General features: G+C 39.3%; 1 protein-coding gene across 7 annotated transcripts in view; it reads left to right on the top strand.

The window, feature by feature from the left end:
- Positions 1–24102, top strand: part of LOC115224461 (RIMS-binding protein 2) — a 595300-nt gene that overhangs the window by 95138 nt on the left and 476060 nt on the right. For all 7 annotated transcript variants that reach the window (XM_036513377.1, XM_036513379.1, XM_036513378.1 and 4 more), the window contains one exon: positions 20447–20578. In XM_036513377.1, the coding sequence (XP_036369270.1) occupies positions 20447–20578 (132 nt within the window). The remainder of the gene's footprint in view (positions 1–20446; positions 20579–24102) is intronic.

Below are 24102 nucleotides of genomic sequence, written 5' to 3'. Positions count from 1 at the left end.
ATGATGATGTGGTTATTTACTTAGTTGTGACTGAAACCCCCAATCCATCAGGTCCGGTGGTATCATTATTTAGCATTACATAATTTTGGAGGTACAATAAAAATGACTGCTCAAATGATTTTAGCCTTCTTTGGCTCGTCAGGTAATCAGTTAGTCCACATCATTCTGTAAGGGGCATAAGGTCAGTGTCCTAGTTTCTCTGGTGTATATGTTCCTCCCTGGACAAGATGCCAGTCCGTCACAGGATTACTCGTGTTTGCTGGCCAAGTGGACTGGAGTAACATGAAGCAAAGTGCTTTTCTCAAGAATACAAGGCATTATCTGGTCCAGGAATCAAAACCACAACCTTACAACCACGAGTTAAATGTCTAACCACTAAGCTATGGGCCTCCACAGGTAATTCCTTTATGTATTTCACTTGTTTTGGTCACTGGACTGTGGCCATACTCGGGCACTGCCTTGAAATGTTTAGCCAAAGAAATCAACCTTAATAATTATTTTATGTCTGGTACTTATTATTGTATTAGTCACTTTTTGCCAAACTGTTAAGTTACAGGGACATAAACAAACCAATACTGGTTGCCAAATGATGGTGGTCGACACACACAATTGCACTCACTGGCACACACATATATGATAGGCTTCTGCACAGTTTCTGTCAACCAAATTAATTCAAGAAACAATGGTAGAAGGTACTGTACAGTGGGACTGAACCTGAACTCGTGTGACTGCAAAGCTAACTTTAAAACCAAACATCTATGCCTGCACCTATAAATGTAATGGCTAAATGTAAGTTTTCTCTTTGGTCTGCTCAGTGCCACAGAAAAGCTCAGCAAAACCTCAGTAGGATGAAATTTGAAATAAATTCTAAATGCTTCTTGTTGGAAACCCAAGAGGAAACCATGACACAATTCCTCATAAAAGAACTCTCTTTTCCTAATGATTGGAAATAAGTTTGGTTGTAAGCATTCCTTGTGTGTGCGTCTGTGATATGATGCATGTGTGTGAACAGCAATGCTACATAGTAGTGAAACATGTAATATTCCAACATGTTCGATGTGCTTTTATAGATAGGGAGTTACTTCCCTTGCTAGACATTAACACCACATGACAGAAACTGTGGGAGGATCTACATGGTGGTCGCTGGAATGTCGGAAGTGTGGGTTTCTTGCTGTGAGGTTTCCACATAGTACATTAGAACTACGGACTATTTTCCCAGGATGGTTCTGTAAGTAGGTCATTATTCTTTGACATGGATCTGATCCTACCTGCAAAGAAAATATTCCAACATAGGCCTTGAATGCAGAGGACATGCAGAGACAAGAAAGGAATGAGGTCAATATGCTTTGGTGGATGTGCAAAGATGGTGGTGATGAGGTGTCATAAAGGCACACTGATATCCATCCAACGGAGCATACTAGTTTCAGTTCTGTTTAGTATTTGCATGTACTCTGCATCAAGGGCTCATGTCACAATACCAAAGTTACTGGCGCTGATGTCATGCAAAAAGCGCTCAGTATATTACTTACTTACTTGTACTTGTGGCAACATTCACCCTGGGTGGGTTGAGTCGGCTTCTTCCACCTTGGAAGAAGTTTCGTGGGAATGTGTGGATTTCACAAGCGGTCCCCAACAATTCTGCATGTAGAGACATGCAGGATTGCCGCAGATTGTCCGCAGACGCAGGGACAGAACGACCAAGGAACCGCCGGTTGCCGAAGTAGACACTCCAAGGATTTTCACCAGAGCCCCGTCTGCCGGGTTGTGGTCCTAATACCACTCGGTGTCAGACCAATCCGCCTTGGGTGTCAGACCAATCCGCCCTACCAGGATCCGAAATTCCCAACGGCATAGCTCTGACACTACCCGTTGCCAGCATCCCCATCACGGTGAGAAAGGGATGGACTTTGGGGACACAACTCAGTATATTCTACTAAGTGGTTGATATTAGGAAGGCCATCCAATCACAGAAATTATTCCAAATTAGATATCAGAGCTTGACACAGTTCTTTGACTCATTGGATCAGATCAAACTGTCAGCATGGAAGACAGACATTAAATGATGATGGTGATACAATTTGATACCTGATTATTCCTTTTGATTACTTATATAGAATTTATTTCTGGTCATTTCGCCATAAAATGTGAATCTTTGTATCTGGTTGCATTTTGCATTCCTGTCAATAATGTCTATTTTATTCCTTGCATGACTTCACTTTTCAGAAGGTGATACTTCAGTATATCACCTTTGAATTAACCTCCCCCACCTCACCCCACCCCTGAAAAAAATTAATTATTCATTTCCTGTAACACGAAGAAATCATTTTGAGTGAGTGGGCAATCTCAGCCAAGTGAGCAAAAAAACCATTTCTGAACGGTTCTAACCACCAATTACCATTCAGTAATCTCTTTACAAGGAGAATGACCACAAATTGATTTTAACAGCAATATATTTCCTAATCAATTAGAATTGATCAGGTATCGTACTCGCTACTTAATAACATACTTCATACAGCAATTTCTCCTATAAGGTCATTATTGCCAAAGCTGGTAACTCTTTAGTCCCAAATCAGCCTTCATCAAGCAGATATCATCATCATCATCATCATCATCATTTAGCGTCCGCTTTCCATGCTAGCATGGGTTGGACGGTTCAACTGGGGTCTGGGAAGCCAGAAGGCTGCGCCAGGCCCAGTCTGATCTGGCAGTGTTTCTACGGGCTGGATGCCCTTCCTAATGCCAACCACTCCGTGAATGTAGTGGGTGCTTTTTACATGCCACCGGCGCAGGTGCCAGACGGGGCTGGCAAACGGCCACAGTCGGATGATGCATTTTACGTGCCACCGGCACGGGCCAGGCTAGGCTGGCAACGGCCACGATCGGATGGTGCTTTTTACGTGCCACCGGCACGGAGGCCAGTCAGGGCGGCACTGGCAACGGCCACATTCGGATGGTTCACTTACATGCCACCGGCACTGGTATCATAGCTGCAATTTCCATTGATGTTGATCAACTTCGATTTTGGTTCTTGTTATAATACATTAGCATGCCAGGCAAAATGCTTAGCAGTATTTCATCTGTCCTTACGTTCTGAGTTCAACTTCTTCAAAGTCTGACTTCACCTTTCATCCTTTTGGGGTTGATAAAATAAGAACCAGTTGAACATTGGTGGTTGATGCAATTGACTTTACTCCTGGGCATGAATATAAAGACTGCACTCCTCAGCCAAGCCAAGTCGAGCCAGTGTGGTAGAGTAGATATTTAGACATAGTTCTATAAAGTCTAACCACCGCTGCTCATGGCAACTTGACAAATAGAATTATAGAACAAGTAAATAATGATGCTATTCAAATCGCAGATTATACATACATACATACATACATACATACATACATATATATATACACACACACATATACATATATATATATATTATATATATATACACACACACACACATATATATATATATACACACACACACACACACACATATATATATATATATACACACACACATATAATATATATACACACACACATATAAATAAATATATACACACATATACACCACATATATATATAATATATATATATTATATATATATATATATATATACACATATATATACATACATATATGTATATACATATGTATGTAAATATTAATTTAATCTGTTGTGTCTTGGAAGAGTGATTACATCAATAATGGTAGGTCTGTAAAGTCTGCTCACACTTTGGAACATGAAGGGAAATGGAATTGAAATTGTGCATCTGTTGTTATTGGCTTAATGACTCTCCCAAGACACAACAGAATTCGTTTCAACACACGAATTCCCATCAAAGATCTAGCAAACCAAATAAATGTGTGTATGTATGTGTGTGTGTGTGTATATAGATATGTATATTTATATATAGTAGGTGCGGGCATGGCTGTGTGGTTAGGGAGCTTGCTTCCTAGCTACATGGTTTCGGGTTCAGTCCCACTGTGTGGCACTTTGGGTAGGTGTCTTCCGCTATGGCCCCGAGCCGACCGAAGCTTTGCGATTGAATTCGGTAGGCGGAAGTTACTGCTGTGTGTGTATGTGTGCGTGTAGGTGCTCAGTGCCTCTCCGAAAGAGAGAGAGAGAGGGTATGTGTGTGTGTGTGTGTGTATATAATGACTTTCCAGAAACCAACTGATGAGAAAATTTGCTGCGAATGGTCTGTGTATCTTGTTTCTGTCCGCTTTGTTATGTTATCATCTATTTTCCCACTTGTCTTCTGTTCAATTCTGCTTGTTGTCTTCTTTTTGGCCTACCTTTTATTTATCAATGCCGCCGCTCTCCATACAACCTGTTGTTTACTTTATATATAGGTATAGAGTGGCTACAGGCACAGGAGTGGCTGTGTGGAAAGTAGTTTGCTTTACCAACCACATGGTTCTGGGTTCAGTCCCATTGCTTGGCACCTTGGGCAAGTGTCTTCTACTATAGCCTCATGCTGACCAAAGCCTTGTGAGTAGATTTGGTAGATGGAAACTGAAAGAAGCCCATTGTATATGTGTGTGTGTGTATGTTTGTGTCTGTATTTGTCACCCCGACATCACTTGACAACTGATACTGATGTGTTCACATCCCTGTAACTTAGTGGTTCGACAAAAGAGACTGATAGAATAAGTACTAGGCTTACAAAGATAAGTCCTGGGGGCAATTTGCTCAACTAAAGGCGGTGCTCCTATATGGCTGCAGTCAAAAGACTGAAACAAATAAAAGGATAAAACAATGTGTGTGTGTGTGTGTGTATACATATATATATATATAATAATAATATTAGGGAGTATAGCTCCAAACTTACAGGAAAAATTCAATTCAGTATTAAATCAAATTTCACTGTATAAATATATAAAAATATAAAAAATATGAATATATACTCTTTTACTCTTTTACTTGTTTCAGTCATTTGACTGCGGCCATGCTGGAGCACCGCCTTTAGTCGAGCAAATCGACCCCGGGACTTATTCTTTGTAAGCCCAGTACTTATTCTATCAGTCTCTTTTGCCGAACCGCTAAGTGACGGGGACGTAAACACACCACCATCGGTTGTCAAGCAATGCTAGAGGAACAACACACACACACATATATATATATATATATATATATACATATATACGACAGGCTTCTTTCAGTTTCCGTCTACCAAATCCACTCACAAGGCATTGGTCGGCTCGGGGCTATAGCAGAAGACACTTGCCCAAGATGCCATGCAGTGGGACTGAACCCAGAACCATGTGGTTGGTAAGCAAGCTACTTACCACACAGCCACTCCTGCGCCTATATATATATATAATTTTGTGTGTGTGTGTGTGTGTATGCCATCTAGATTGAGTTAAACACTTTTTTAAAAATCCCCCCACCCTCCAACTTCACACATGTCTATAATATGAATTTTCAACTGTCTGCTTCAATTGGGTTGACATTTCCGCTTCAAGTTACAACTGAATTTTTGAATTTGTTTTTGTTTTTTTTTTTCAGGTTTCATTTTTTTTTTACATTAATTAGTTTATGCCAGCATGGTTGGAAAACTTTATTTATTTATATTATTTACATCCCAGTTTTTTTTTTTTCGTTGTTGTTTTGATACAAATTGTAACATCTTAATCTCTACATCATCACAGTTTAGCTGCATTCTTGTTTGCTGAACTTCACAATCTATATTATTGATACAAAGAAAAGCTGGTTCTTTCATTCATATGTAGTTCTGTCATGTTCTATCGATACTGAAGTCTAAATATGTTAAACTAGCAGTATCGCCCGGCGTTGCTCGGGTTTGTAAGGGAAATAACTATATAAGCATTTTTAGAGAGTTACTTCGCTTAAACCAAGCAAAAAATGCATTAAAAAAACGAAAAAATGATGGTAAATTTTTTTTAAATCGTAGACTCATCGTAGACGCGCGCTAATACCCAGAAGGGCTCGATATGAATCACGACTATAAGATACCCGGTTTTGGTTAAACTGCACCGCAAAATGTGGGAGTAGTTAGGAATCTAAATCGGAGGAGACAGACTCTCACACAACTTCAGTTTTATATATAAAGATGATGATAATTCTGCAACCACTGAATAAGAGTCATCTACAACAATTTCAGGGGCAGGGTTGGTTGTTCCCATCAGAACATAATGAAGGATGAAATGCTGCTAAGCATTTTTCTCAGCTTGCTAGCAATTCTGCCAGCTTGTCACCTTTATGATGATGATGATGATAATACTCTCTTTTACTCTTTTACTTATTTGGCTGCGGCCATGCTGGAGCACCGCCTTTAATCGAGCAACTCGACCCCGGGACTTATTCTTTTGTAAGCCCAGTACTTATTCTATCGGTCTCCTTTGCCGAACCGCTAAGTAACGGGGACGTAAGCAATGCTAGGGGGACAAACACAGACACACAAACACACACACACACACACACACACATATATATATATATATATCTATATATATATATATATATATATATATATATATATATGTAGGCGGCGAGCTGGCAGAAACGTTAGCACGCCGGGTGAAATGCGTAGCCGTATTTCGTCTGTCGTTACGTTCTGAGTTCAAATTCCACCGAGGTCGACTTTGCCTTTCGTCTTTTCAGGGTCATTAAATAAATAACCAGTTTCGTACTGGGATCGATGTAATCGACTTAATCCGTTCGCCCCTCTATGTTTAGCCCCTTGTGGGCAGTAAAGAAATATATATATATATATATATACATATATACGACGGGCTTCTTTCAGTTTCCGTCTACCAAATCCACTCACAAGGCATTGGTTGGCCCAAGGCTATAGTAGAAGACACTTGCCCAAGGTGCCACGCAGTGGGACTGAACCCGGAACCATGTGGTTGGTAAACAAGCTACTTACCACACAGCCACTCCTGTGCCTATGATGATGAATGTATAACAAGTAATGTTGCTGTTTAGCCCCAGGCCAGTATTGATTGACCAGTCCTTTGATCAGACGAACTCCAGCTGTCACCATCCGCTCTCTTTTAGGAATGTCTTATTTACATTATGTTATGTCATGAAAATGTAATTTCCTTTAAGCTTCTGAGGATTTCAAAATTTGTTTCACTCTGGAATGAAGTCTAAAAACAAACATAAGAAAAAATGTAAATAATAAGTAAACTTTGATGAATCTCTTCTCTCTCTCTCTCTTCTTATCCTCTTCTCTCTCCTTCTCCTCTCCTCTTATCCTCTTCTCTTCTCTCTCCTCCTCTCCTCTCTCCTTCTCCTCTCCTCTTATCCTCTTCTCTTATCCTCTCCTTTCATCCTCTTCTCTCTCCTCCTCTCCTCTTCTCTCCCCTTCTCTCTCCTTCTCCTCTCCTCTTATCCTCTCCTTTCCTCTTCTCTCTCCTTCTCCTCTCCTCTTATCCTCTTCTCTTATCTTCTCCTTTCATCCTCTCCTCTTCTCTCTCCTCTTCTCTCCCCTTCTCTCTCCTTCTCCTCTCCTCTTATCCTCTTCTCTCTCCTCCTCTTCTCTAATCACTTTCTTACACCATCTTCTCTCATTGCCTTCTCTCATCCGCTTCGTCTCATGCCCACATACACCCATTCAATCTATTTTAATGTCCATTCTCTTTTATTGGCTTCATTCATTGGACTGTGGCCATGGCGGTGTACTTCTTACAAGTGCTTAATTGGTCATATAAACCTTGGCACTTATCTGAAAGTCTTGTTTTCATTTTGTTGACAGATGTATTTAGCAAAATTATATAAAAATATCTTGAAATACTGAAGTGTTAATTCATTCAATAAAATTGTCGTTGGCTTTGACCACGGCCTTCCTGCAACTTTTCTGGAATGCTGCCATAGTCCTTGCCTTCAGTTCATCTTCGGTGTTACAAGGAGTTTTATTGGTTTCTTGCTCAACTGTGCCCCATGCATAATAATCAAGGGGGTTGCAGTCTGGGGATTAGGTGGTCAGATGTTAGGGGTGATGCCTGGCAACCATGACTGGGTTCTCCTGCTTGCATGGCATGGTGCAGAGTCCTGTTGCCTGACATAGGGTCTTCTAACAGCCACCCTCTTGACCGAGGGCAGCACTACCTCTTCCAGGCACTTGATGAGGCCATGTGGGAAGATGACTGGAGACCTAACGTTGCCATCATTAGTGATCACTCCAAACACCATGATGCTGACTGGATGTTTGATTTTTATCACTCTCAGTACATGTTTGTATTGGAGCTTCTGGCATGAATGCCGAGCAGTACAGCATATTGTTTTCCAAATTTCTAGCAGAGTGAATTGTGTCATGGTGCTGTTTTTCTCAGAGACAGTGCCCACCTGACCCTACTATACTGTGTAGTATAGTATAAGCAAAAACAAACAATGCACATGTGCAAAATTGATAGTATGAAATAGTGACAATTTACCTATCACACCTTATATGTAAATGACTAAGTTCCTTTCAAGTGTTGGCCCTATATGTAAGTGGCTGAGTTCCTTTCAAGCGTTGGGCCTCACAGAGGCAAAGTAGCTGAGTTCCTTTTGAGCACTAGGTCTAATGGAGGCAATGGCTGAGACCTTTGGGATTATGTTGTGCTTGAGAAGGTCCATCAAGCTGAGCAGTCACAGTCATGGCAGATACTGGTGCCATGCAAATGGCACCCATGCCAGTGGCATGTAAAAGCACCCATTACACTCTCAGAGTGGTTGGCGTTAGGAAGGGCATCCAGCTGTAGAAAACCATGCCAAATCAGACTGGAGTCTGGTGCAGCCTTCCAACTTCACAGCCCTGGTCAAACCATCCAACCCATGCCAGCATGGACAACAGATGTTAAATGATGATGATGATGACGATCACACACATACACACACACACACACACACAAAATCTCACCAAATTTTTGTTTTTAAATTCTGAAAAGCGAAGTGGGTGTTATTTATTAGAACACTGTTGTCATGAAAGTGTTAATGTCTGGTTGGCAATTTCCATTACTTCTGATTAAAGAGTGAATAGTGTATAATTTTACTCGGAATTTCAGAAATAATGTAAAAAAAAACAAAGCAAAACAGAAAAAAAAAAAAAAGGAGAGAGAGGTAAATTGATCTCTTGCTTTTTTTTTTCTTTACTCAATGACATTGAAACACTTGAATAGAAAGTACACTTGGAACTAGATATGATAATGTGGGACAAGTAATGTTGTTGTTTAACCCCAGGTCAACCTTGATTGAGCAGACCTTTGATCAGAGACATTCCAGCTGTCACAACGGCTTACCTATATTATCTTATGTCTTATTATTTTTTTTTTCCAATAGTGTGATTTGAAGGCGATTATGGCTGTTATTTCTTGTAGATTTAGATTCCACTCTGAGGCTCTGGAGTTGCCTTAGCTGAATAAAATGTACAGAGTAGACAAAAAGTCATACACCAAAGCATTTGACATTTTATTATTATTATTATTATTATTATTATTATTATTATTATTATTATTATTATTATTGGCTGTGTGGTAAGTAACTTGCTAACCAACCACATGGTTCCGGGTTCAGTCCCACTGCGTGGCATCTTGGGCTAGTGTCTTCTGCTATAGCCTCGGGCTGACCAAAGCCTTGTGAGTGGATTTGGTAGATGGAAACTGAAAGAAGCCTGTCATATATATGTGTATATATATATATATATGTGTGTGTATATGTTTGTGTGTCTGTGTTTGTCCCTCTAGCATTGCTTGACAACCGATGCTGGTGTGTTTACGTCCCCGTTACTTAGCGGTTCGGCAAAAGAGACCGATAGAATAAGTACTGGGCTTACAAAAGAATAAGTTCTGGGGTCGAGTTGCTTGATTAAAGGCGGTGCTCCAGCATGGCCACAGCCAAATGACTGAAACAAGTAAAAGAGTAAAGAGTGTTATTATTATTGTTGTTGTTGTTGAGTGAGAGAGCATTGCGTGCCATCAAAGTTTATATCAGGGAACCAGGGGCAAGATCAGGCAGGTTGGTATCAAAAGGGTTAACCTTATGCTAGTTTGAGAAATAATTTTTTTGTTCATCCTGAAGGCTCACCCACATTTTGAACCTCACTTGTGCTTTGTTTTCAATTGACATTTACATACCTGTCATTCTAATGATATTCTTATTAATTACTGAATGATGTAAGATCATTTTGAATAAGATAGGTTGAATATAGAAAAGTGTCTGAAATTTCAGAAAAATAGAAATTAATATAAGAAATACTGAATTTCTAAATCTCTCGTAGAGACATGTATGGTGGTGGGGCGATAGAATGGTTGTATACTGTCAATCTAACAAGACTGTGACAGTAGGGGGTACACCACCACTGTATAGCCCTAGGAAGCATCGAACGCCTCCTGATGGCTTTGACACAGGGAAAAATGTGTCAAAGCCATCAGGAGGCGTTCGATGCTTCCTAGGGCTATACAGCGGTGGTGTACCCCCTACTGTCACGTTCTTGTTAGATTGACAGTATACAACCATTCCAGAAATTAATATGAAATGCATAAAATGGTGGAATTGCTGTTGTTTGTGGTGGAATTGTAGGAGAGGAACAGGTGTTGTTTGTATGATTCTAATTTTAATGTCCTGAGTTAATTTTCCTTTAAATTTCTGGAATTTTTTATTCTCTGGATTACGAAAGAATAAAACTTGTTTGATATTAAAGTGGCAAATTCCACCGAAGGTTGTTTTGATTAAAAATAAAAATGCAATTGTGGACCAGCAAAGATCAAATTGAGAATTGCTTAATTGTTTTTTTCAACTGATAGTTTTTTACATTTAATATTGAATTTTATTAATAATTGATTGACAGCTGTTCATTTCTGGATTTGTTTTCTTGGTACCCTGTGTGTGTGTGTGTGTGTGTGTATGTTTTGTTTAGTGAAATCAATCAAAAGAGTACAATGAACTTGCTATCGGGAGTGGAGAATCCAGTGCTTTGGGCAGGTCTTTTTCAGACGAAAGTTTACTAGAGAAAAAGAATTGATGAGCTACCAGAATTTTACATAGGACAAGTGGGGCCCGTAATCCCGTGGCCTACACCTGGGATGTAGCCAGCCCACCTATGCATTCCTTTCCTTCTTGGGACACAAAACTCCACTTGTGAAGACCTGTTGAGGCAAGTGAAGATCAAGATCAAAATCAAAATCGTAATCTATCAACATCAATGGAATTTGTAGCTGTGATACCAGTGCCGGTGGCACGTAAGAGAACCATCCGAACGTGGCCGTAGCCAGCGCCGCCCGACTGGCCTCCGTACCAGTGGCACATAAAAAGCACCATCCGACCGTGGCAGTTGCCAGCTTCGTTTGGTCCCCGTGCCAGTGGCACGTAAAAAGCACCATCCGATTGTGGCTGTCTGCCATCCCTGTCTGGCACCTGTGCCGGTGGCACGTGAAAAGCACCCACTACACTCACGGAGTGGTTGGCGTTAGGAAGGGCATCCAGCTGTAGAAACACTGCCAGATCAGACTGGGCCTGGTGCAGCCTTCTGGCTTCCCAGACCCTAGTTGAACCGTCCAACCCATGCCAGCATGGAAAGCGGACGTTAAATGATGATGATGATGATGATGAGTTAGAAAAACCTGATTGCGACTGATAAAGAACATAGAACCGTGGGCATTTCATGTGTGGACAAACAGCGGCTCTAACAACGACCTCGCTCAAATGTTGTTTTGCAGTAATAACCCAATAGGTTTACTATTTCATGCAATATTCACGTGTCCTGCTAGTGGATATAAAAGGCCTGATGTGTAACCTATTAACAAAAGCTACAATTACAATCAAAAACGGTTGTTAGCTTTTGGAATCACATGATCATAGGACGTTAGTGTGTGTTTATAAACATGTGTATGTGTGTGTGTGTGTGTGTGGAGGTGTTGTCTTCAAAGACAACAAGTGTGAACTTGTTGAGTTGAAAGTGAACTTGTTAAAGTTAGTTTTTGAAATTCCTTAAGTCATTATTAATGAGGTGAAAGCGAGTATGGGGTAATTTACTTTGTGAGAATTACTGTTTTTTTTTTCTCCTTTTTTTTTTTTTTTTACTGATAGTGCACTTTAGACATCTAATACAAATGTCTGTGTATTTTGGTATTGTTTGTGTTTAGTCAGAAGAAAATTTAATAGGCAGAAACTGTTATAACTTGTGTGTGTGTGTGTAAATGTATATATATATATGTTAACCCTTTTGTTACCGTATTTATTTTGAGATGCTCTGTATTTCAGTCAATTAATTTCAAATAAAACAAAGAATTTAGTAAAATAACTTGGTTATCATGAAGCTAGTGTTAGGAACATAAATTGTGACCAAGGTTTGGTGGAAGATTTTAATTCAAAACTTATGAAAACAAGACATTTATGCTACAGAGCCAGAGGTGGTTTCAGCCGGGTTGGTATCAAAAGGGTTAATCCAAACAAGAAAGCACAAAAACACAACAACACGAGGACGTGGAACAAATATAGTATTATTGGACGCTCAGGAAAGAAGGAGGGTTTAACGTTTCGAGTGGAGCTCTTCGTCGGAAACATAGGAGAAGGAAAGATCCAGAAAAGGGAAGACAGAGGAAAAAAAATCGCCAACGGTACACACGAGGTCACATTTTGAAAGCTTATATGTATGTTTATATAAATGTATATGTGTATGTGTGTGTATCTATGTATGTGTGTATATATGTATGTATATATATATATATATATATATGTATGTATATTGGTATGTGGGTATTATGTGTGTGTGTGTGTCTGCGTTTGGTTGCGTAAAACTTTATGCAGGCATTAAGAAGCTTACTTTGCAATCCAAATAGTTCCGAGTCCCACTGTGCAGCACCTTGGGCCAGTATCTCCTACTACAGCCCAGGGCTGACCACTGCTTTGTGAGTGAATTTGCTATTTGGAAACTGTAGAAACCATTGTGCATGTATTTGTGTGTGCATGTATATGTGTGTATATGTATGTGTATATGTATGTTTGTGTGTGTGTTTTTGTATGTTTGTGTGTGTATCATATGTACATATGTATGTGTGTGTATGTGTATGTGCGTGTGTGTGTGTGCCTTTGTTTTTGTAACCCCACCCTACTTGACGACTGTTGTTAAATTGTGTCCCCGTAACTTAGCAGTTTGACAAAAGAAATGGGTATAGTAAGTACCAGACTTGAAAAGAAAAATAAGTACTGAGGTTTATTTGTTCAACTAAAACCCTTCAAGGCAGTGCTGCAGCATGGCCGCAGTCTGGTGACTGAAACTAGTGTAAAATGATAAAAGATGATTAAAAGGTGAGGTAACTTCCATAAATGGAGATCAATACCAAAGCTGATATGATTGATTAATACCCTTTCAAGGCAGTGCCCAATGTGGCTTTGGTTCTGTGACTAAAATCTGTGACTAAAATCAGCTAAAGAAAGTATTTCTTTGGAAATATGGTCACAAAGGGTTGATCTGACTTAGTATGTTGCCAATCCAAATCTTAGGTGCAAGTTCACATTTGCTATCGAGATTTACAGATACAACTGACTGACACATCAGCTTGGTAGATTGGTTGTATAATTATTTTTTAAATTATAGGCAATTGATTAATGGAATTGTTAGAACCTCATCCTTAATTAATGTCTGTTTTCCATGCTGGCACAGATTGAATGGTTCAGTTGAAACTGGCTAGCCAGAGGACAGCATGAAGCTCCAATGTCTGCTTTTGGCATGGTTTTGCTGGTTGGATGGCCTTCTTAATACCAACTCTTTTTACAGAGTATATTAGGTACTTTTTCCATGGTTCCACTGAGGTCACCAAGAAACTTGCAAGACATTGGAAATTTTAGTTCCATTGAGATATTTAGTTCTGGTCCTTTACATTCTAATTTCAACTCTCACCAAGGTCGAATTAGCTTTTTCATCCCTTCACAATTTATAAAATTCCAGTTAAGAACTGGGATGGAGAACTCACCCCACCAACAAACAGCTGTATGGAGGTCTGCCTGTTTTCGCCATTATAAGGGGAAGGTGTTTGCACTTTGTAGGACACTGATGGTAAGCTAAACAAGAGAGAAGTGACCCATTGCTATGGATGCCAAATCATGGCTGTACCTGAGCAGGTCATCTGAATATGTTCCTACTCAACCTTTGCACTCATCAATACACCCAGTCCTTCCCCCACATGTCAAGCCTCAGTTTATTTCCTTCCCACAGGTGTTGGCTTGCAATGGTCAAAAGGAATATTAATGATATCAATCTCACAAGTCTTGGAAAGTCTGTGAAAACTATGGCTACTGTCCTTTCCTTCAGACAACAAGTAAAGAAAAGGATAGAAAAAAACTCAGATCTCTTTTTTTTTTATTGATCTGGTATGTATTTTAACGATCCTGTGTGAACAAAAAACTAAGTATGCTTAAACTGTGCTTCAACCCCAAAAATTCTAACAGACTCCAAAAAGAATTCTTACCAAAAAGTTTCACTACACTGGCTTCTACTCCATTTTATCACTCCTAACATTTAGTATTGTACTAAAAAAGATAACCAACTAATCAGCTAATCTTACTTTTGTTCTACAGAGACAAAAGTCTGATGTTTTACTCTTATCTTTTTGCTAAACTGTAAAGTAAACCAACCAAAGAAAGAAAGCATCTCAAGATTTTTTCCTCACACTAAAACACGGATGTTCCATCTCTACTTATTCTATTGATTTTATAATTATTTGTGACATTTTACACAGGCAAAGAACATTTGGAAACCAGATAGAACACACTGTTTTTTTCCTTTGCCATCACCTGCCACATCAAATTCGAAAGCTTGTATCGATTAGAAGAGTTTAATACCTACTTCACTTCAACAAAACCTTGTAAAATACTCCAAATTGGTTCCCAAAATGAAGATGGGTATGAATATCAACTGGGGATACAGTTTGCGTGATACGTTGTTACTTAACATTCTCCCACCATTTAAGTTCACATACACACACAAGATTTCCTTGATATAATTTTATCCACCAAAAATCTCTTGGGATCTTTGCTGGGTAAAAACTTCTTTGGCAGAGCCAGTATGCTATCTTCATTTAATATCCACATTAAAAAAAGAATATAAAAATAATCTTCATTTAAAATGATGACAACATGAATTTTAGAAGTCATAAATTGTAGGACAACATAAATCACTAAGTCTTCTCTCAACTTATGTCAGACACAATGACAGATGCTCTACATATATTCTGTTATAGAATATGTATAGCATTGTTCAGTCGTTGTGATTATTGCTTTTCAAAATGGTAATGAGCTAGTAGAATCATCTCTGCACCCAGACAAAATACTTAACAGCTTTTCTTTTAGCTCTTTTCATTTTCAGTTCAAATGCTACCTATTTCTTTACTACCCACAAGGGGCTATGCACAGAGAGGACAAACAAGGACAGACAAACGGATTAAGTCAATTACATCAACCCTTAGTGTATAACTGGTACTTATTTAATCAACCCCGAAAGGATGAAAGGCAAAGTCGACCTCGGCGCAATTTGGACTTGGAACGTAATGACAGACGAAATACGGCTACGTATTTCGCCCGACACGCTAACACTTCTGCCAGCTCGCCGCCTACCCATATTATATGACATTATAAATATATAATAAAACGGTCTCTGAATACAACCAAAGCCTAAGGTTTAATAGAACATTTGCAAAGGAACTATATGAGCGAGTGACAGTCATGTCATTTTAATGGTCATTAGTGACTTAAGCGAAATGTAATTACTTCAACTGAGAATCAACGTTGAATCTACAGGCTAATTTTGATAATAAAATCAATAGTATCATAATCATTCATCGAACACCCATTTTTCTATTTATTCATCTCTCTCGACTGTAAATTCCTTTCCCTCTGTTGTATCCGATATCTCTTTACTACTTAAAGATCTTCTACTCTAATTAACAAACTTCGTCCCTGTCAATTACTTGGTGCCTCAGCAATCATTCTCTCACTTATCTTACCAATGCCGCTACAGAATCTAACTCTGTCTTGATAATCATCCATTTCTGATGCACTACTGTCACACAATCCATCCACCTTATTAACATTGTCTCTATCATTTAAATCTATTTTGATCCCCAATCGACAAAGAAGCAAAAAGAAATGCAGATTATTTGACTCTAACATAGGCACAGGAATGGCTGTGTAGTTAAGGAGCTTGTTTCCCAACCATGAGATCTCAGGTTCAGTCCCACTATGAAACATTTTGGGCAAGTGTCATCTACTATAACCAAGGGCCAACCAAGTGTGTGAATAAATTTGGTAGACAGAAACTGAAAGAAATCCATCATGTGTGTGTGTGTGTTGGGGGAAGGGTCCATGTCTTGAAAAAGTGTGACAGCTGGAAACGAGCATCACTGTTATACAAGCAGTGTCATTCATTTTCCTTATTCAACAAAAATACATCTGGCCATGAGGATATATATTGTGTTTAGCCCTTGTGGGTAGTAAAGAAATACATATAATATGGGTAGGTAATGTATAAAATTTTAATGGACAAAGACTCAGTTATAAGAAACCAATAATTAAGTGGAAGCTAATGTGTTTAATGTTGTGAACAAAGAGATTTCAATTAATAAACCTTACAGCCACAGTGGACAGAACCATTTGTTATCTTAACAACTAACTCTGATTAAAAAGGACATGGGAGACAACTCAGGTCAGTTTATGTTTAATGTTAATTAAACTAGAACAGAATAAGTTTACCTTTTGTCTGTATAGTGACAACTCTGGACATGTTTTGGTCTTAGTAAACCTCATCAGCAAAGCATTGTGTACAACGTTTTCTTTAATGGCTGTGTGAGTAACAAGCTTGCTTCCAAACCATGTGATTTATGGTTTCATCCCCACTGCTGTAGCCCCAAAACTTTAAGTGGATTTGATTGATAGAAACTGAAAGAAGCCTGCCCTATATACACATACACGTTGGGCGCAATATAATAGGCGCAGGAGTGGCTGTGTGGTAAGTAGCCTGCTAACCAACCACATGGTTCCGGGTTTAGTCCCACTGCGTGGCATCTTGGGCAAGTGTCTTCTGCTATAGCCCCAGGCCGACCAATGCCTTGTGAGTGGATTTGGTAGACGGAAACTGAAAGAAGCCTGTCGTATATATGTATATATATATATATGTGTGTTTGTGTGTGTGTGTTTGTCCCCCTAGCATTGCTTGACAACCGATGCTGGTGTGTTTACGTCCCCGTCACTTAGCGGTTCAGCAAAAGAGACCGATAGAATAAGTACTGGGCTTACAAAGAATAAGTCCCGGTGTCGATTTTCTCGACTAAAGGCGGTGCTCCAGCATGGTCGCAGTCAAATGACTGAAACAAGCAAAAGAGTAAAAGAGTAAAGAGTAATACACATACACACACCTACAAAGTATGAGGGTTTAGTTCACAGGTGATCTAAGCAATTAGGTACACTAGGTAAGTGCTGATGACTTGAGATGTTTGCTTTGCCTTAATGTTTGTTGCCCTCTTTAACAATTATATATATATGAGGTCTTATCAATAAGTATCTGGACTGTTGCCATAGTAACGAAACTAAAGCATGCAGAGTGAAGCTGCTTGGCATAGATTGACCTTGAATACTGCTGTGCATGCGCACTAAGTTTTAACATTCTAGCTTACTTTCGCTGTTTACAGCAATGCTTGGAAGGAAGGTGTGTAGCGTGTGATTGTCACATTGACCATGACAGAGAAAGTTATCATGGTGATACCTGCTCAGAGGCCTACGCAAAGTTGCAGAAAGCGTATGGAGAGGAGTGTATGAGCTGCACACAAATGTGGTGGAAGCACTCCGTCGGTTACGACGATGAGGGTTCCAGTTGATCCGACCAACGGAACAGCCTGCTCGTGAAATTAACGTGTAAGTGGCTGAGCACTCCACAGACACGTGTACCCTTAACGTAGTTCTCGGGGATATTCAGCGTGACACAGAGAGTGACAAGGCCGGCCCTTTGAAATACAGGTACAAGAGAAACAGGAAGTAAGAGCGAGAGAAAGTTGTGGTGAAAGAGTACAGCAGGGATCACCACCATCCCCTGCCGGAGCCACGTGGAGGCTTTAGGTGTTTTCGCTCAATAAACACTCACAACGCCCGGTCTGGGAATCGAAACCGCGATCCTACGACCGCGAGTCCGCTGCCCTAACCACTGGGCCATTGCACATCCTACACAAATGTACGAGTGGTACAGATGTTTCCAAGATGGCTGCAAAGATGCCAATATTGATGAATGTTCTGGGGAGACCTGCAACCAGTGGAACTGAGAAAATCATTGCAGATGTGCATGCAGCTGTGAGGAGAAATTGTTGAATCACCATCCGTGAATTATCAGAGGATGTACAGTTACGGTTCAGTTCAGTCCATTATAACTGAAGAGTTGGGTATGAGATGCATGTCTGCCAAGTTTGTGCCAAAACTGCTTTCAGCTGACCAAAAAGACACTCGGGTTTCAGTTGCAGAAGATCTCCTTGATGCTGTCACGAATGATGAAAACTTTTTGAAAACTTTGCATAGGCCTCTGAGCAGGTGTCACCAAGCTTTTGGCAAAATGTAATGCAGGTTCTCTGCTCAGCTTTCTCTGCCATGGTCAGTGCAATGATCACACACTACACACCTTCCTTCCAAGCACTGCTGTAAATCAGTGCAATGATCACACACTACACACCTTCCTTCCAAGCACTGCTGTAAACAGTGGAAGTGAGCTAAAACGTTAAAACTTAGTGTGCATGCACAGTAGCGTTGAAAGTCAGCCTGTGCCTAGGAGCTTTACTCTGTGTGCTTCAGCTTCGTTACTATGGCACCAGCATGGTCTCTTTCGGTATGGTTTTTTAGATCTGCATGCCCTTCCTAATGTCAACCACTTTACAGAATGGCTTGGATGCTTTTTATGTGGCACCAGCACTAGCGAGGTCTGCCTTGGCATATTTTTTTCTGCTGGATACCCTTCCTAACATCAACCACCTTACAGAATGGACAGTGCTTTTTTGTGGCACCAGCATGGTCTGTTTTGGTATGGTTTTTAGATCTGCATGCCCTTCCTAATGTCAACCACTTTACAGAATGGCTTAGATGCTTTTTATGTGGCACCAGCACTAGTGAGGTCTACTTTGACATGGTTTTTTCAGCTGGATACCCTTTCTAACACCAACCACCCTACAGTAGACAGTGCTTTTTCTGTGGAACCAGCACTGGTGAGGTCTGGTTTGGCATGATTTTTACAGGCACCAACCACTTTATAGCGTGGACTGGATGTGAATTTGGTACATAGAAACTGATAGAAGTTCATTGTGTATGTATATGTGTGTCTCCCTGTCTCGACATTGTGCCATAGTTGTAAATGGGTGTAGCAGTTATACAAGCTGTGCCACTCATTTCCAGTAATCTGGTCATGGGAAAATATTACCTTGCTTCAAACAGATGAGGATTGTTGACGGGAAATGTATCTGAATGTAGAAAATCTACATCAATAAACTCGCTTTGATCCCGTGCGATCATGGAAGAAGTGGACATTAAATCGATGATGATGATGATGATGATGAGTCTGTGTGAGCTTGTGTATATATATAGTATATTTGTTGTCACCTGAGAGCTCTTATGCAATACGTGTAACTAAACATATTAATAATACATCATATATCCAGCAAAGTCAGCAGGGGTGGCCTGCTTTAGTAATATGATTATATGAACAGACTGTAAACTTAGCCATATTGTCTGCTCAGGGAATGAGTTCAGATAAATGTTGAATATTGATTGATTAGTGATGCCATGTCAGAAATTTGGGTCATAATACACTTTTAGCAGTCTGTTTCATTTTCTGGTTTCTTTTCCTTTTTCTTTCTCCCCTTTTGCATTACAATTCTTTTTATGCATCGTTAATAACGACCATATTTACTCCAGTACAATCTTGACACAATGGAACTCCCATTGGCTGTTTGGATAAGAAGTGCACTTTGTCACCATATGGTCTTGGGGTTCAGTCCCGATGCACAGCACCTTAGGTAAATGTCTTCTACAGTAGCTCTCGGCTGACCAACGCCTTGTGAGTGAATTTGGTAGAAGGAAACTGTGTGGAAGCCTATCGTGTGTGTGTGAGTGTGTGTTTTTGTGTCTGTGTTTGACTCCTCTGCTTAATAAATAACCAGTGTTAGTTTGTTTACATCCCAATAACTTAGCAGTTTGGCAAAAGAGACCAGTAGAACCATGTACCAGTCTTAAAAATAAGTACTGAAGTCGATGTATTTGACTAAAACTCTTCAAAGTGATGCTCCAATCTGATTGCGGTCCTTTGACTGAAACAAGTAGAAGGTGGAAGAAAAGAAACTATAAGACCATTCAAAGAACGTCGACTGGCTGTTTGATGATTTGACAAAAAACAGATATTTTCATTGCAGATTCTGTTTATAATTATACATGTGTGTGTCATACTAATTTGTTTCATTTTATTATTTGTGTAGAAAAGGAAACAAGAAGATTACAAATCTCGTGAAGAAAAGCTAAAGTCCTTCCGTAAGAGAAATGCAGAATTAGCAGCTGTTGCTCGAAGACTAGAGGACAAAGCAAAGATTCTACAGCAGCAAAACCTCAAGGTATGTATACACACACAAACACAAAAATCATATATATATATATATATATATATGAATTTGTGTTGCCAAGATTCCTTATGTGAAGTTGTGTGTTGAAGCAGATTTTGTATTTCGGGATAGTCTTGGGGGGGGGGGGCAAATAAACACATGCACTTTATATTTGTTCTTCACCCATTTATTACTGTTCTTATTCTAACTCATGTCCATTGTCTGGAAAAGAATGGAATAAGCAGAGCAAGAGCACACACGAAGACAGTGTGTTGCTGAGGAGGTCACAGGTGTGTGACGAAAGATTTCCAGACAATGGACATGAGTTAGAATAAGAACAGTAATAAATCAGTGAAGTACGAATATAAAGTGCTTGTGTTTATTTGTTCCCCCCCCACTTCAGTGACTATCCCGAAATACAACAATATATATATATATATATATAACATATGGTATAATTATTAACAGGGCAAATTTTAGCCTTTTCTTCGCAGACTGAAAAAATGATGAACAACCTTAATTGATTTTCGAACATTATTGGGTTCTCATCAGCAGCGTCCACATCATTCTGACAGTCTCCCAAGAAACAAGATGCCAAACTGTTTATATACTCAACAAATGCAGCAGCTACTCTATGAAGAAGTCCCTAATTTGCATATTAAAGAGTTTAACACTCTATAAATACTAGCGGCCTGTCAACAGGGATCTTAGTCCACACAATATATTAATGGACATTATATGGCTTTAAACCATCCAGTGGTACTCATGGATCAAATTACAAACCACAGTAAACCAAAACAAAACAATGGGATGTAAAGTATAGTCTGATGCAGTCGAAATCCAGTAAATCCAATTGGTAAGGATTATTACATTAGAGAACTTGTCAAAAAGTTCCTAGGCTAGTTCTGTAGCACACCAACAGATTGGAGCACATGGTTGCATGTGTAGTGAGAGCTTGCAGTGACCTTCATGAAGCAGTGAGCCGAGTGACGTCATGCTTACTTTGCAAATTGAGAACTTTGTGTTTTTGTGATCACATGTAGACTGTAGTCTGCGATTTTGTCATGAACAGGAAGTTGGAACAAAGATTCAATGTGAAATTTTGCATTGAACTTAAGAAGTCTGCTACAGAGATACTTTGCCAGTGTGAAAGCGCGTGGCTTAGTGGTTAGGGCATTCGACTGACGATTGTAAGGTCGTGAGTTCGATTCCCGGCGATGCGTTGTGTCCTTGAGCAAGACACTTTATTTCATGTTGCTCCAGTTCACTCAGCTGTCAAAAATGAGTTGTACCTGTATTTCAAAGGGCCGGCCTTGTCACACTCTGTGTCACGCTGAATCTCCCTGAGAACTACGTTAGGGGTACACGTGGATTGCTCAGTCACTTGCACGTTAATTCCACGAGCAAGCTGTTCCGGTGATCGTATCAGCTGGGACCCTCATTGTCGTAACCGACGGAGTGCTCCTATATATACTTTGCCAGTGTTTGGTCATCCTGGATGTTCATCTTGAGCCGATATGTTACCATATCGAAATCACATACATACACTCAAAATTTCATTATCCTTGTCAGCAGAAAGCAGTTTTACATACTAATCTATCTTTTGTTAAAGACTGTCATATTTGAAATGATTTTCTGTTGAGATATGTCAAGTTTACAGAGGCAGTGTGCCTTGCCAAAAATACCAATTCTAATTATTGATTAATACTTATCATTACAGGAATAACCATGAAATTTAATTTCACAGCTAAAGTTTTAACATGTGTGACATTTGCAATTTTTATATGATGAGTTTCTTTCAGTTTCTGTCTACCAAATCCACTCACAAGGTTTTTGGTTGAACCAAGGATTTTAGTGGAAGACACAAAATCTTGTGTTTGAACATAATGTCATCAGAAGTTTGATGAAGCATTTTAAGGACCTCAGTAACAGATCTACAAAGCTTTAGGTGAAACTTGTTGCGAAACATGTTTGGTGAAATTTGTTGCAAAGCATGTGAAATTTGGTAGTCATAAAACAACAGAAACGTTCTGATATACTACCATTAAACATCATATAATAATCAACACAAGTAGATAACACGAAACTTATCTGTAGACTGACTCATTGTCGGCTGTCTCATTGACTGTTTTTATGTTCAATAACACAATCATAGTACAAATAGTCCAAGAACTGATGACATCTGTTTGTCCGTCAGTCGGTCAATCTACCTACCTACCTGCCTACCTACCTACCTATCTATCTATCTATTTATCTATCTATCTGTCATTCTGTGTGGCTTGTTCTGTCCTATCTGTTGTTCTGTCTGTCTATTGTTCTGTCTGTCTGTTAGTCTGTCTATGTCTTCTCTATCTTCCTATTTGTCTGTCCTATCTATCTATGTTTGTCTGTTGGTCTGTCGCTCATTCTCTCTGTCTTGCTTGTCTGTTTTATCTATCTATTTATACATCCATCACCCCACTCTCTCCATCCATTCCTCTAACCTTAATTGTGTACATTTACACACATCTATTTTTGACTTGGGTTCACTTTCAACTTGGGTATGCTTTTACCCTTGGCTTGGGTACACTTTTGGCTTAGGTTTACTTCTAATTGCAGTAGATAACACAGATCACTTGTCTTCACCCACACGCACACACACACACACATATTTATACACACACACAAGCACACAAACATAAATACACAGAGAAATAAAACCCAAGAAATTCCTTATATATGTATATTTATATATATATATAATACTGTATTGTCCCCACCTCACTGTTCTCTCTTCCATCTTCAGGTTTCGCTTTTGAGTTGGAATTTTATTTGTGTCTTAATGTTCTGTGTCTTGTGTGTATTGATTGTGATATAATATGTTCATTTACGTTTATAACCACATGATTTACCGATATCTCCATCATGTTATTGAGTTGCTTTAGTTAAGTGGCAACAACAGCACTTACAAATAATATAATAAAAATGAATACTAATTGTTGTGATGGTGGTGGTGGTGGCGGTAGCTAAAGAGAAGTGAACATACCAAAGAAAAATTCAAAATGTAAATCATAATTACTAATGTAATCAATAAACAAAGAAAAATAAAATCATCTGTAACAGGTGATAAGTTTGTTCAGTCCACCAACATTTAATTAAGTTACCTTGTCTGAAAACTTGTTTTCTTGTTACTGCTTATCTGTCTGTCATTTCACGTATGTTAAACAAAGTATACAGTATTATAAATCCATTTCAGCTGATCTTATCGGTCAGTTTTGCACTGTATACTAGGTAACCGGTCGTTTAACTAAGACCGTGTGCTCTTCAGAGATGGTAGGCATGGAAAAATATATGGTGACTTATGAATTCTGACTAGTGAAATTCTTAGACAACTTATATATAAAAGAAAATGAAATGACAAGTTAAAAACATAATATAATTATGAACTTCATTAGCTTACAACTGTTTTTGCTCTATTGCTTCATCAGAGCCTTGAATATGAAGTGCAATGTATTTGGGAAAAAGAATTGTATGTGTATGTGTGACTGCGTGTGTAC

Source organism: Octopus sinensis, linkage group LG25 (genome assembly GCF_006345805.1).
Source record: "Octopus sinensis linkage group LG25, ASM634580v1, whole genome shotgun sequence".
Classification (NCBI taxonomy): domain Eukaryota; kingdom Metazoa; phylum Mollusca; class Cephalopoda; order Octopoda; family Octopodidae; genus Octopus; species Octopus sinensis.
This window is presented reverse-complemented; position numbering and strand designations above follow the sequence as displayed.